The sequence below is a fragment of the Nyctibius grandis genome, chromosome 27 (genome assembly GCF_013368605.1).
Source record: "Nyctibius grandis isolate bNycGra1 chromosome 27, bNycGra1.pri, whole genome shotgun sequence".
In the NCBI taxonomy this organism is placed as follows: Eukaryota; Metazoa; Chordata; class Aves; order Nyctibiiformes; family Nyctibiidae; genus Nyctibius; species Nyctibius grandis.
Genome location: NC_090684.1, coordinates 6,319,217 through 6,332,504, shown reverse-complemented (window position 1 = coordinate 6,332,504; position 13,288 = coordinate 6,319,217). Strand labels below are relative to the sequence as shown.

Below are 13,288 nucleotides of genomic sequence, written 5' to 3'. Positions count from 1 at the left end.
TTCAGCCACTCACTACATTTGGCATAATTCTTGGGAAAAACAAATATATCAATATTAGTTGTGGATTTTCCCCCCTTCCTCCATCTCTGTCCTTCTCTCTCGATCCTCTGATCCTTGCTTTCCAGAGGACTTTTGCCTTTCTTTTCTTTCAGGAATTCCGGGTGTGCACCCACACAGGTTTCATTTCTACACCCTGCGTTGAAATGGTCACAATGAAATTGCTAATAGCAATAGTAGCATCCTTAGCAGGCTTCGGTTACCGTGCCCTTGAGATCAGTAGGAGTGAGGGGGTTCATCACCTCCCACCACTCATTCCAGCTGACTGTAGACCCAGCCTGACACGACTCCATCACGCTCCCTTCAAAAGTATCACTTTTGTTCAGGCTGCTCACAGGACTGGAGATCCACACAGGAAGAGGAAAACATGATCTGCTTTGTTATTGTTTAAAAAGTTGTTTCACATACCCCTGCCGGCAAAAGCTTAGCTCACCAGGCGGAGAAACAATTTCCTGAAACTGATGCCTGTGCTGCCCTTGACAGGACGGCGTTTCGGTTATCAAACTTTACACGTGTACACTACAGCAACAGCTTTCCACCCAGGAAGTAAGTTTGGCAATCTTGTTAATATTTCTGTTAATATAACCCTTAGGATACACCACAGGGGTTTTACACTTCCCGTCTAAACACCCAACTTAAATCGGGGCATATAACACCAAAAGTACCGATTCAGTAGGATCTAGATGGCTTTCCAGACCTGGCCCTTTGGCTTTAAGTCCTTTCCATTGTGTGACTCCATTGCAGTAATAGTTTGTACAAGCCCTGCTTCGCCCGGTGTCTGCGACAGAGCCGTCTCCTCCCTCCTCGGAGGGAAAATACAAAGATTTGCCCACATCTGACTCTTCCACCCTCACAGACGAGCGCTCCCACAGAGCCTGCCGGCAGGGCCGGGGCTCTTCGGGTGTCCACGCCGTGATCCAGCCTTCGCCTTGCACGGCCCGGCCGTTTCCCTGGCTGCTTTATCCGGACTCGGTGTGCACCGCCGGCCCGGGAGCCCTCGGGCAGAGGGCTGGGAGCAGCCCCGCAGCGCAGCCCCCCGGCCGGGGCTCCCCTGGGAGGAGCTCTCGACCCTCCGCCTGCCTCAGGCCTGTCCCGCCAGTGTGAGCGGTGACCACCGGGCCTGCCCGCAGCCTGCAGCTGGCCTGGGACCCTCGGGTGGGCAAAGCCCTGCTCTCCCCGCTCCTTCTCCCCACCAGCCGCTGGCTCCGGGGACAGCGAGCCCCGGGCGCGGCCCCGCTCCGCCCGCCCAAGGGACCAGCGAGCCCCGGGCCCGGCCCCGCGCCGCCCGCCCAAGGCACCAGCGAGCCCCGGGCCCGGCCCCGCGCCGCCCGCCCAAGGGACCAGCGAGCCCCGCAGCGGAGCCGAGGAGCGCCCGAGTCCGAGCAGGGAAGCTCCGGGCTCCGTTGGCGGGAAGACTAAGCCCCGCCTCCTCCCCGCCCCTGGTTACGAATCAACCAATGGCTAGTGCAAGAAGTTGAAATTCATATCTGCGATCCAATAGCGCACAGCAGGGCGCAGTTACGCGGCCGCCACCCATCTCCGATTGGGAGAGCGGACTATCTCGACACGGAGGCACCCAATAGCGCCGCGAGGAGGTCACGCCTCCGGGCGAGGCATAGCCAATGAGCGAGGCGCGGGGCGCGGGGCGCCAGCCTATATAAGGTGGGCTCGGGAAGTGCAGCCGCTTTTTCCGTGCTGCCCAGACCCGTTGCGCGTCTGCTGCTCGCAGCGCTGCCGGCCCGAGCCATGGTGAGCGGGGGGCCGGGGGGCTCCGGGGGCGGGGGGGGCTCCCGGCGCCGCCCCGCGCGGTGCAGGGGGGGCGGGGCGGCCCCGCCCGTGCGCGGCGGGAGGTGCGGGGGAGAGGAGGAGCAGGGGCCGGGGCTGGCCGGGCCCTGCGGCAGACCGCGGTCGCTGGTGGGCCCCGAGCCGCGCGGCTCCGGGGGGCTTTCGCGGTGCCGCGTCCCGCTGCGCGGCCTCGTCCCAAAATGGTGGCGGCTCCTCCGCGAACATGGCGGCCCGCGGCGAGGCGGCTGTCACCGGTGGCGCCGGGACCTTCAGTCCCCGGCCGGCTCTGAGGTGGTGAATCCGACCCAGGCCCTTCGCAGCAGCGGGGAGCCGGGGCCTGGGGCGCAGTCAGCCCCAGGGACCCGCGTCTCCCTGGGCCCCCGGAGCGGGCCGTGGCGGGGCGTCCAGCCCGCACACCGCGGTGAGGGGGGTGAGCTGCCGGGGTGCCCTCACGGGCACCTGTTGAGTATAAAAATGGGGTGGAAACCTTGGGGTGTGTGGGACGCGGAGTGGCAGAGGGGGCCGTGGCACTGGGGGTTCCTGGACGTGCAGCTGGCTGCTTCTCTCCTGGTCCTTGGTCCCCACCACAGTCAGGTGCCAGCTGTGGTGTGAGGTGGTTTGGGGAGGTCAGGGAATGGGCTGATGGGGAGATTTCCTGAAGGACTTTGTGAGACTGGCTGGGTAATAAAGCTGAGGTGGAATGACCTTGTGTAAGTTAGGAATGAGCCTTGGAGGGATAGCTGGAAGGTATGATAAAGGGCTGGGACATCATAAAGAGGACAGAGTTCAGCTGTTGAGCTGTGCAGTACAAGTGGGAGCTGTCAGTCTGAGTCAGGGACAAGCATGAGGTTCTTCTCTGTGTGGGTGTTTGCACTGTAGATCTTTTTGAAAAGACATGGTGGATGTCAGAAGGTTACATGGATTTAAATGCAGCAGACTGCTTCTGTAGGGTTGTGAATGCATAGGAAATACTTGGTGAACTGAAAACGGTTAGAAGTAAGGAGAATGTTAGAGGGGTGTGTTGATGTATGTGTCTTGTTCTTACCCTTCTGTGGAGGGCTGTTTATGGTCACATTTTTTAAAATTAAGTCAAATCAAGAGTGGGAATGCAGTCCCTCACTTCTGCAGAGGATCCAGTTTCCCTTGTCTTTTATCCTGGGAAACCACGTTCCTCATTATGGTATGTTGTTGGACTTGGTCTGAGCTGGTACAAGCCATTCTCATGAAACGTGGCTTTCCATTAACTTCACACAGATGAAGCTGTACCTGAAATACTGTGCTGGAGAGTACAAGGGACCTAGAGCATGATCCACCAGTATGGTTGGAGAGAACTGGGCTTCATCAGCCTGGCAAAGAGTACAGCAAGGGGCCAACTCGGAGCAGTCTACAAGTACTGAAAGGGCAGTTAGAGAAGACAAGCCAGTGCTCCTAAGCTGGAGTGCATCATATACCAAAAGGAGACAGAGACAAATAGAGGCTGGAGAGGTTCAGGCTGGGCTTGGAAAATTCTCTGGGATTTTTCACTGAAACTGGTTCTATGCTTGAAAATAGTGTGTGTAAGTGGGGGGGAGTGTTAATTACTTAAGGATTCTGTGTCCTGACTTGTGGTTTGAATGTGGCACTTAACAGTACTGTCTGTAGTACATATTTAAACCTTATTAACTATGAAACTTCCATCAATGATGTGTAAAGGCCCATAATTGTAATGAGTGTGACAGTTGTCTCTTGCCTTTCCTTACAACTTGGAGGTTATACTTTCAAGGCTCAGATTTTTTTTTTGTTCTTCAGTATTCTTGGTGCTGTAAGACTGCTGCTGCTGTGAAAAGCCTACACAGAGCAAAATAGGCAGAGTCTCTTAGTGTCTAAAAAATTTGTGTTTCATTAAATAGCCACATACTACTTAAAAGTACGTGGTAGAGTTGCAGGAAAGCAGTTGAAAGAGACTTCTCAAAGCAGGGCTAATGGTAGCACCAGGTCAGATTTTTTGTGACTGTCTCGCCAAGTTTTGCACACCCCCAAGGATGGAGATCCCTTCCCACCTCTCTGGTGACCTGTTCCAGTGCTGCACCACTCTGCTGGGGAAGCTTTTCCTAATGCCCGACCTGCATCTTCCAGCATCCTCCTAACATTTGACCTAAACCCTCCTGCAGAGCAGAGAGAAGGCTTCTTGGTGCACTGGTCATGTGTCTCCTTTTGTAGCCTGGCACATTGTTTGCCTTATTGGGGGTGAGAATGCCCTGTTGAACATTCAGGTAACTCCCAGGATCTTTTCAGCAGGGCTGCTTCTCAGCTAATTGCTGCTTTGCACTGATGCAGGGGATTACTGTGCCCCAAGTGCTGAACTTTGTACTTTGTCACAGTAAACATGCCATGTGTTTAACATGGCACCTGTAGGACCTGGTCTGTGGCTGTTGCCCAAGTTGTACTTCCAAAGACTTAAATTTTCTTGTTGAAACATGGATGTTGTTGCTTTGTGTAGTTTGAAGTAGTGGTGCTGGTTCATCTGATGCTGGAAAGCTCATATATAGTCTGATGTCTTCCATGTGTTCATCTTGCTTGGGTGTGCTCCTCCCTACACACCTCCTTTCAATGACCTTCAGCTGCTTAGGAGCTTCACTAATGAAGTTTGGATCACTGATAGGACCTCAGTACAGGTGAGGATCCAGACTGAAGTGGTGGTATATCTCTACTCTGTCTCTTCTCACTGTAGAAAAGAGTTGTAGGCTGTCTTTCTGCTTCCCTGAAATGATGTGGCTTAGTTCATTGCCATGGCCTGGCTTCTCTGAGACAGTGCAGCCTTGTTGGGCTGCATGCTGAAGGTGCTTTTCCTGTCATCCTTTCTACAGCATGTAGGTTGGCTGTCCTCTACCATTGCAGTACCTTGCCAAGCCCAGTGCTTCAGCCTGGAGAGTGATGGAGTAATGGTCTTGGAGAGTAGCGTGGCAGCAGCTTTGAGTAAGCCTGGTTGCAGACAGGCTGTGGATGGCCCTTCTGGAAGCTGTGTATCTGAATGCACACCTTAGATGGGTGGGGAGCTGAAAAACAGTTCTCAGCTGTTCAGTGCTGTGGTCGAGAACAGGTGATGGGTTTTTTGGCAAATATGGATTTTAATTTCTTGGGGTCCCCAAGGGAATTGAAAGGATTCCTGCTTTCCTGCATTGACTATTGATGTGGACTAGGCAGTTCCAGGTCCTGCTTATCCTGGAATTTCAGGGGACAAATTAATTGTGTCATCCAATCATAGGGACTGAACATAATTAAATGTGACAGTTATTCAAAACTGTCCTATATGCAGGCTCTTGTAGAATGTGTTTAACTCTGTCTCTCAAAACCAGAAGCTAAATATAAAATGCCACAGATGGACCAGGAGTGTGGAGATGGTTCCATTGTGGTTTGGCTTTTAATACTCAAAACCCTGTGCTGAAATATTGAGGAAGTGGGTTTATGCTCTGGACATCAAAGGGAACTTGGGAATACATAATTTGGTATGAATAGATACTTTTGCTGACATGAACTATTTTCTATATAGCTTAAATGAGGTCGTTTTGTCTAGTGTTGAGGAGTTTAGGACTTTGCATACAGCAGTGTGATGCGAGGACTGATGTTCTGTATTTATGAAGTGATACGAAGGGTTTTGTTAGGCAAAGACATTCTTACAGAATAACAAAGCTCCCTAAAGGGATCAGCAGAATATTATTTTTCTCATTTTATGTGTATTAAACAAAATGGCCCTGGATCATGCAGAAGGTTTTGCTCCCTCTGGTGGCTGGAGCTCTGGGGGTGAAGTTTTTCTGGACACTTAAGCCAGTGATGGGTGTAGTCATGGGTTCTTCTAAATATTCAGTGTTTGTTATGAACAGAGGGGTTGGCTGAAGGGTTTGGAAGAGTTGATCAAACTCTTCCTGTCTGGTTGAGGATAGGAACAAGAAAGAGGAATGAGTTTATAAAGATGACAATGTCTAAAGGGGTCTTTCTAGGTGGAGGTGGATGATGACTGAAAGAGGCTTCTGTTGTGTTTTGTGCCAAATGCCCCTAACACCAAGACAATAAGGCCAATGTTTTAATAGCTTTGCAGCATGAGAGTTCAAGCTGGGTGTGCTGAATGTTTTCTAAACAGGGAAACTGCTGTTTCTGCTGAGTGATCCAATTCTTTTTCCCCCACACAGCGTGAGTGCATCTCAGTCCATGTTGGTCAAGCTGGTGTGCAGATCGGCAATGCATGCTGGGAGCTCTACTGCCTGGAGCATGGCATCCAGCCCAACGGGACCATGCCAAGCGATAAAACCATCGGTGGAGGTGATGATTCCTTCAACACCTTCTTCAGTGAGACCGGTGCAGGAAAACATGTCCCTCGTGCTGTGTTTGTGGACCTTGAACCAGCAGTAATAGGTAAATACAGTGTACAAGACCTGTGTAAGGGGCTGTAGAACATGCTGTAGGATTTGATTTAACTTACACATTTTATTGACTGAGGGATCCATTTCTCTAGTCCTACAAAATGCTTTGGGGCTTTAAATTTCTCCTACATAAAGCTTGCCTTCATCTTCCCTAGTAATGGAAAATACTTGGCTTTACGTTCATTGAGACTGGCAAATGTGCGCTCTGGAGCTCTAAAGAATTTAAATATTACCTTCTGTCAGCCTGTGGAATTAAATGGGTCTTCTGGGTATGCCTCATGCTTTTGCTATGCAAGGAACTAGTTATAACCTCTTGAAACAATATGGCATAAAGTGTACAGTAGTCAATAGGAACCTTTTTAAAAGATGTGATATGTATCATTAAGCAGATTTCTTTTTGTACATTGGAATGATTCCTGTGCTTTCCCAAAGCAATCTTCTCTCTGTAGCTTGAATAGTGCTTGCAGAAATGAGTCTCAGTTGCTACCCTAAATTCAGGGATTTCCAAACATGCGCTTTAACTTCCTGCTGCCTTACCTTTGAATAACAATCCACTCTTATCCTGAAAATCAGCTGTATCCCAAGCTCTGGCAACACTGGCTCTTAGTGTTCAGATGTGATGCCATGCACCAGCCACTGACCAGTCCCACATTCTGTGGTATTAGCTACACTGCCAGCCCAGTGTGAGCTCTCCAGTTTCACAACATGCTTGTGAAATCATGTTTTTGCTCTCACCAGTGTGTGTGCCTGAAGGAATTCTGCTGGAGCCAGTTTTGTGACTGTCTTGCCTTAAGGTGGTGATTTGGGGCTCATAGAAGAGGAGGTCTGTGTTGCCTGTGCTTGTGCAGTTGCTGTGTTTATTTTTCTGCAATACCTAGAGAGCTGGGAAGGGGATATGAGTGAATAGGCTTAGGCTATTCCCATGTACCCAAACCATGGGTCTCTTCTAACTTATTTTCATTGTAACACCCCAAACCACTTTCTGTGGCTAATACAGTAGAATGTACTTCTGCAGGAGAGCAGAAGGCTGTTGGACAGGCCAAGGGTGGGAGTGCTGGACTGATAACTTTGAAATGAGCCAAAGCACCCTTGGCCATACAGTAATATCCCCAGGAGCTGTTGCAGGTCTGGCTTTCTGTTTCCTTGAGTCCCAGGGTTGTTGCTTCCTCTGCTGCTGGCCAGGTGGTGGCTCTCAGCAACCAGAAAAAGCTGAGAAATGAGGTGAGGGAGAGCAGGTGGCAAAGCTCTCACCTTGCCTCTGGGGGTGAGTGGCTGGTGAGTCTTGGGACAAATGGTAAAAGGTTGTGTTCCAGCACTTGTTAGTGATGCAAGTGTAGCATTGGGAGATGGGCAAAAGGCTGTCTTATGAAACACTTGGTAATACTAAAAAAGTTAGGGCTTTTTGTTAAAGGTTGCATCAGGTGCCTTCCTGGGGGCTATCCTTCTTTATTCCTGCCCTGCTTATTTGAAAATTACTGATCCAGTTTCCTGGGCAGGGCTAGCATGATTCTTCCCATTCATGCAGCATGTTCCTCTGCACTGTGTTTATGAAAAACACATCTATTGTGCGTACAGCAGCTCTGTAGCTGCCATGTCTGTACGCCAGGGACTTCTGGAGCTTTCACATCAGTGCTGCTCTTAGTGAAAGCAGCAGGACTGCTGTACATGTCCACCAGCTCTGTGGATGTGGTGCTAAAATACCATCAAACTTTCCACCAAGAAATAGGGCAGTAACAAGTCTGGGAATTCAACACAAGTGTCTTGGAAAACCTGCCCCAGATAGACTTCAAAACATGAAGGACAGCATGTCCAAGGGAAAGCTTGGTTTAGCTGTCGCCTAAACTCTAAATTCTTTATTCCAGCACACTTTCATAGTCCAGTGACTGATCCTCTTAACTCTTCAAGTTCTGTATTTCCTCAAGACCATCTTGATTCATGTTGCCCCTACCAGCTATCTTTTTTTTTATGTTCTATATTTTCTCCTTTTACCTGTATTTCTCTTTTATAACTTGGAGTGGTAATGCAGAAAGTCTTAGAAATGTATGTACTTGGAATGGTAGACTTCTCCAAGTTGTTTTTATTTTGGTGCAGCTTGGAAATACTTTAGAGTATTGGATTGCAAACTGCAGTGGTAGCTGGTCAGTCAAATTGGTTCAGATAGTAACTGTATTTTAAAATCTTGAATTCTTTGTCTTGCTCACTCTTTTTCAGATTAAAAAGAATATATGCAAACAGGCAGCTTCATCTGTAGTTAATAAAGCTCTTTGCTTTCCACCTGATTTTAATTAAAGGATGCAGTACTGCATTAGCATACAACTCAAGAATGGCTTGAGCTAAACCAGAAACAAGGCTATGCTGAGTGTCTTTGTACCTTTGTGGTAGGACAGAGCTTTAGTCTGCTAGATGTGAGTGCATATCTCTGATAACTAGTGGAGATCATCACTCTAAATCATTCTCCACATCTGTAGCTGGTGGGGGATGCTTTGTGTTCATTTGCACGGTTTCTTTATAACACCCATTCGTGCTGGAGCTTACAGCTCAGTATTTCAATAACTGAATATCTCTACAAGAGCACCTCCTGTTCCTTTTGCACGTTCTTCTCTACCCTTGGCAGAAAACACAATGAAGGGAAAGAAGGGGACAAGCAAAGCTGTCCAGGCCCTGACTGCCAACAGCTGCAGAAGCAATATGGCAACATCCTGGAGAGCTTGGAAAATGAGGGGGAAAAGCAGTATTTCAGATGCTGATCTGCAACATGGGCCTTAAGTTGTCTTAAACTGTGGAAGAATGATTCTGCTGCTGCAGTCCAGTTTTAATTTGCTCTGGCAGGCCAAAAATTTAAACTTTTATGTAAAATGGGACAGTTTCTTAAGCAGTAACTTCATTTTTCTTAGGTATTCAACATTTAGACTGTACTAAGTATTGTGTCACTTACTGATAGGTAGAAATCAAGCTGCTCTTTAAGGGTTTAGGTACCTTATTCTGGACACCCTCAGAAGTTTGAAAAACCTGGTCTACACAGAAAACTAACTTATAAATAATATTCATCTTGTCTCCTCAGATGAAGTTAGAACTGGGACATACAAGCAACTCTTTCATCCTGAGCAACTGATATCTGGTAAAGAAGATGCTGCAAATAACTATGCTCGAGGTCATTACACTGTCGGGAAAGAGATAATTGATCTAGTTCTAGAGCGTATCAGGAAACTGGTAAGACTTCTCTTCACTGAAAGCTCTTAAACATCTTTGTCCTGTTTTACAGGATTTGGCAATTAGGCTATCAAAAATACATAGGCCTATAAATTGTGCTTTAATTTATTCCATAGTAGGAGAATCTGTGGACTTAGTCTGCATCTGTTTTTATTCTTAGCTAGCTGAGAATGGTTGGATTATACCTGTCAGATATGACTTTCAAGTGGCCTAAAATGCTGATGAGGTGCCCAAAACTTTATAGTTTCATGTTCAACTTCAGAAAGCCAGGACTAAGAATTTTGATTTGCATAGTTCCTGCTGGAACAGGGTTGGTCTCTGGCTGGGGCTCTTGCAAGTAGGTTTAAATAGGAGTGTTTGCTTCTGTGGTTTAGACTTCTGTTTGCATTTCCTGCTGTTATAATTTCTGAATTAATTTTATGGTAATAACAGTAGAAAAGGTATACATAGCAGTAAGTTGGGATGTTTCAGGTTCCCCAGTACTTTGGTCATGTGGCAAATTTATGAAGATGTCAGCTTAGAAGGTTAGAGTTCCCTCTTCAGGGCTGCTAAGCATGTGCTTTATTGAATCTGTGTCACAAAGGGTAAGGAATTCTCATTGCACAAAAAAATCTGGGGTATAGCTCTAGTGTTTTAATATCATAGAATCATAGAATGTTAGGGCTTGGAAGGGACCTCTGGAGATCATAGAGTCCAATCCCCCTGCCAGAGCAGGACCAGTCTAGGGCAGGTTACACAGGAACGCATCCAGATGGGTCTTGTGGAGTCTCCTTCTCTGGAGATTTTCAACCTCTCTGGGGAGCCTGTTCCAGTGCTCTGTAACCCTTACAGTAAAGAAGTTCTTCCTCATGTTGAGGTTGAACTTCCTGTGCTCTAGCTTGCATCCATTGCCTCTTGTCCTATCGCAGGGCACAAGTGAAAAGAGGTTGCACCTTTCCTCTTGACACCCAGCCCTCATATATTTATACACATTAATCAGTTCCCCTCTCAGTCTTCTCTTCTCCAGACTAAAAAGCCCCAGGTCTCTCAACCTTTCCTCATCAGGCAGGTGTTCCAGTCCCTTAATCATCCTCATAGCCCTCCGTTGGACTCTCTCCAGTAGATCTCTGTCCCTGGGAAAAGCAAAGGGCTTTTCCCAGCATCAAAAAAGCCCCAAAAAGAGCTTTTCGTCGGCCCTTTTTGCTGCAGATCCCTTCCCCAGTGCAGTCTTACCTGCCCTGAAGCTGGTCTCCGTGGCAATGAATATGGAATGCTAAATGAGTCTTACTGAAAAGTACATCTTTTGCAGATCAAAACTGGTATTATTCTCAACACTTGGCTGCTGCTATCTGATTAAAGCTAAGTTTGCAGCAGGCTGTACTTTGCCCTGAAAAATATGGTTGTAATTTCTTTTCACAAGCTGTTGGAAATCCCTGACAGTCCTGGGAATCAAGCTAAGCATGATGGGGCACTTCTTTCAGAGGCCAAGGCAGTCTAATTTCTTCATCTGGGAAGACTAAACTGGAATGGCATTGTAATACATTTTGACAGCTCACTTCCTTGAACTGAATTACATGCTTGCAACTCCTAAGAGGATCATAGCAACCGTTCTGGGACAGGGGATTGCTCCATTTCTGTGCAGGTAGAGAATGTTCAATCAGTATAAGGGATGGATGATCCGTAGTTGTAGTTCTTTGAATATTATTGCTTTTCTTGGTCATTGTTAATGACCTTGGCCTGAGAATTGGGAGTAGGGGAAGTGTAGAGGTAGCAATTTGAAGTGGAGTGGTCACCCTTCAAAATGTAGGGGGCTTAAAATAGCCAAGAATACAGTGGGTTTTTATGGGGCACCTCCCTGTTTATCAGTGGATGAATCAAATTTAGTATTGCTTTCCTGAAGCTTGAACAGTTGGTATGTGTCAGAATTCAGAGTTGTCTTTCTTGAGCTTGTTTTGGGATTCCTAACGTCTGCACAATTGCTTTAACACACGTATTTTCTCTTGCAGTCTGATCAATGCACTGGCTTGCAGGGTTTCCTGATTTTCCACAGCTTTGGGGGAGGCACTGGCTCAGGTTTTACTTCTCTGCTGATGGAGCGCCTGTCAGTTGACTATGGGAAAAAATCAAAATTGGAATTTGCCATCTACCCTGCGCCACAGGTCTCGACAGCGGTTGTTGAGCCGTACAACTCCATCCTGACTACCCACACCACTCTGGAGCATTCCGACTGTGCCTTCATGGTGGATAATGAGGCCATCTATGACATTTGCCGTAGGAATCTGGACATTGAACGCCCGACCTACACCAATCTCAATCGCCTCATTGGTCAGATAGTCTCTTCCATTACTGCTTCCCTCAGATTCGACGGTGCCTTAAACGTGGATCTCACTGAATTTCAAACTAACTTGGTGCCTTACCCTCGTATCCACTTCCCCTTGGTAACATATTCCCCGATTATTTCGGCAGAGAAAGCCTATCACGAGCAGCTCTCTGTGTCCGAGATAACTAACGCTTGCTTTGAGCCATCCAATCAGATGGTGAAGTGTGACCCTCGCCATGGCAAGTACATGGCCTGTTGTATGCTGTATCGGGGGGATGTTGTCCCCAAGGATGTCAACGCTGCTATTGCTGCTATCAAAACCAAGCGCACAATCCAGTTTGTGGACTGGTGCCCCACTGGTTTTAAGGCAAGTCTCAGTTACATCATGATTTTTTTTAAGACTTCTCATTCACTGTCATGGGCCTATGATGTATATTCTCATTAAGATGTCATGTGGGTACCTCATTTGTATTTTGAGAAATGGAGACTTAGATTCTTACACAGAGCTGTTTTCTTGGGAGTGAAACATTTCATTCAACTACTGTTTGACTTCTTTGATTATAGTCCCTGACAAATGTGACAAAGAAACTTACGGTCTCTTCTGCTTTTCACGTAGGTTGGCATCAATTACCAGCCACCGACAGTGGTTCCTGGTGGTGACCTAGCCAAAGTCCAGCGGGCAGTGTGCATGCTGAGCAACACTACGGCCATTGCTGAGGCGTGGGCTCGTCTAGACCACAAGTTTGATCTGATGTATGCCAAACGTGCCTTTGTTCACTGGTATGTTGGAGAAGGGATGGAGGAGGGGGAGTTCTCAGAGGCTCGGGAAGATTTGGCTGCACTTGAGAAAGATTATGAAGAAGTGGGCACAGACTCGATGGATGGAGAAGATGAAGGTGAAGAATATTAAATACAACAAAAGTGAATTGCAAGTGTTTGCCATTTTACTGCCTCTTCAGTTGTGGTGTAAATCACGTTAAATCGGAATAAACTTCTTTAATCAAGACATTTGGTAGTGTCCAAACACTATGTACATTCATTAACTATATGCAAGTAGTCAGCAGTCCAGGAGATAGAATTTCTTTCTGAGAAAGATAGCTGAATAAAATAATCATGCTCTGGTTAGATGAGTTCTTGTCCTTAAGGCATTGCTACTTGGAGAGCTAATAGTGCACATTTTCCCCCAGAATACAAGACTAGAATGTGCTTGAGCTTTTGCTGGAGGATGTTAGCTACATTTTTTCAAGGCTCTAAAGCTGGTGTCACGAGGCAACAGGAACTAACCTTGTATTACCCTTAAGAAAAGATGCAACACCTTTAAAACCAAAGGCTATTTGAGTTTTTTCATATACTGGGGCTTAGCATGGTCCAGTAGCTCAGAGATGCTGTAACCTGGAAGGGGAAGAGATGTCTGGAGGGGATGTGCCATAGCACGAGGAACCTGCCGCTCCTCTGTCAGGACCTGTGTGGTTGTTGCCCTGGTGTTGCTTTGTCCTCCTGCAAAAGGACCTGCAGTCCCACTCTGCCAGCCTTCTGTGGA

General features: G+C 47.5%; 1 protein-coding gene across 5 annotated transcripts; it reads left to right on the top strand.

Annotated features, from left to right (window-relative positions):
- The first annotated feature begins 1,734 nt into the window (after positions 1-1,734).
- Positions 1,735-12,756, top strand: LOC137674123 (tubulin alpha-1C chain-like). 5 transcript variants are annotated; one of them, XM_068419293.1, is made up of 5 exons: positions 1,735-1,806; positions 6,009-6,231; positions 9,301-9,449; positions 11,435-12,115; positions 12,365-12,756. In XM_068419293.1, exons 1-5 carry the CDS (start codon positions 1,804-1,806, stop codon positions 12,656-12,658), a joined length of 1,350 nt encoding a protein of 449 aa, XP_068275394.1. In that variant the 5' UTR covers positions 1,735-1,803; the 3' UTR covers positions 12,659-12,756. The 5 variants fall into 5 exon arrangements, with proteins under 5 accessions (XP_068275394.1, XP_068275395.1, XP_068275397.1 ...); XM_068419294.1 differs by lacking the exon at positions 1,735-1,806 and adding an exon at positions 1,941-2,133; XM_068419296.1 differs by lacking the exon at positions 1,735-1,806 and adding an exon at positions 2,142-2,263.
- Positions 12,757-13,288: the final 532 nt, after the last annotated feature.

What these genes read in the sequence shown, in the direction of transcription:
- LOC137674123 (XM_068419293.1), top strand. An exon ending in TAGAGCGTATCAGGAAACTG is followed by an intron (nt 9,450 to 11,434) that starts GTAAGACTTCTC and finishes TTTCTCTTGCAG; the next exon opens with TCTGATCAATGCACTGGCTT. An exon ending in GGTGCCCCACTGGTTTTAAG is followed by an intron (nt 12,116 to 12,364) that starts GCAAGTCTCAGT and finishes CTTTTCACGTAG; the next exon opens with GTTGGCATCAATTACCAGCC.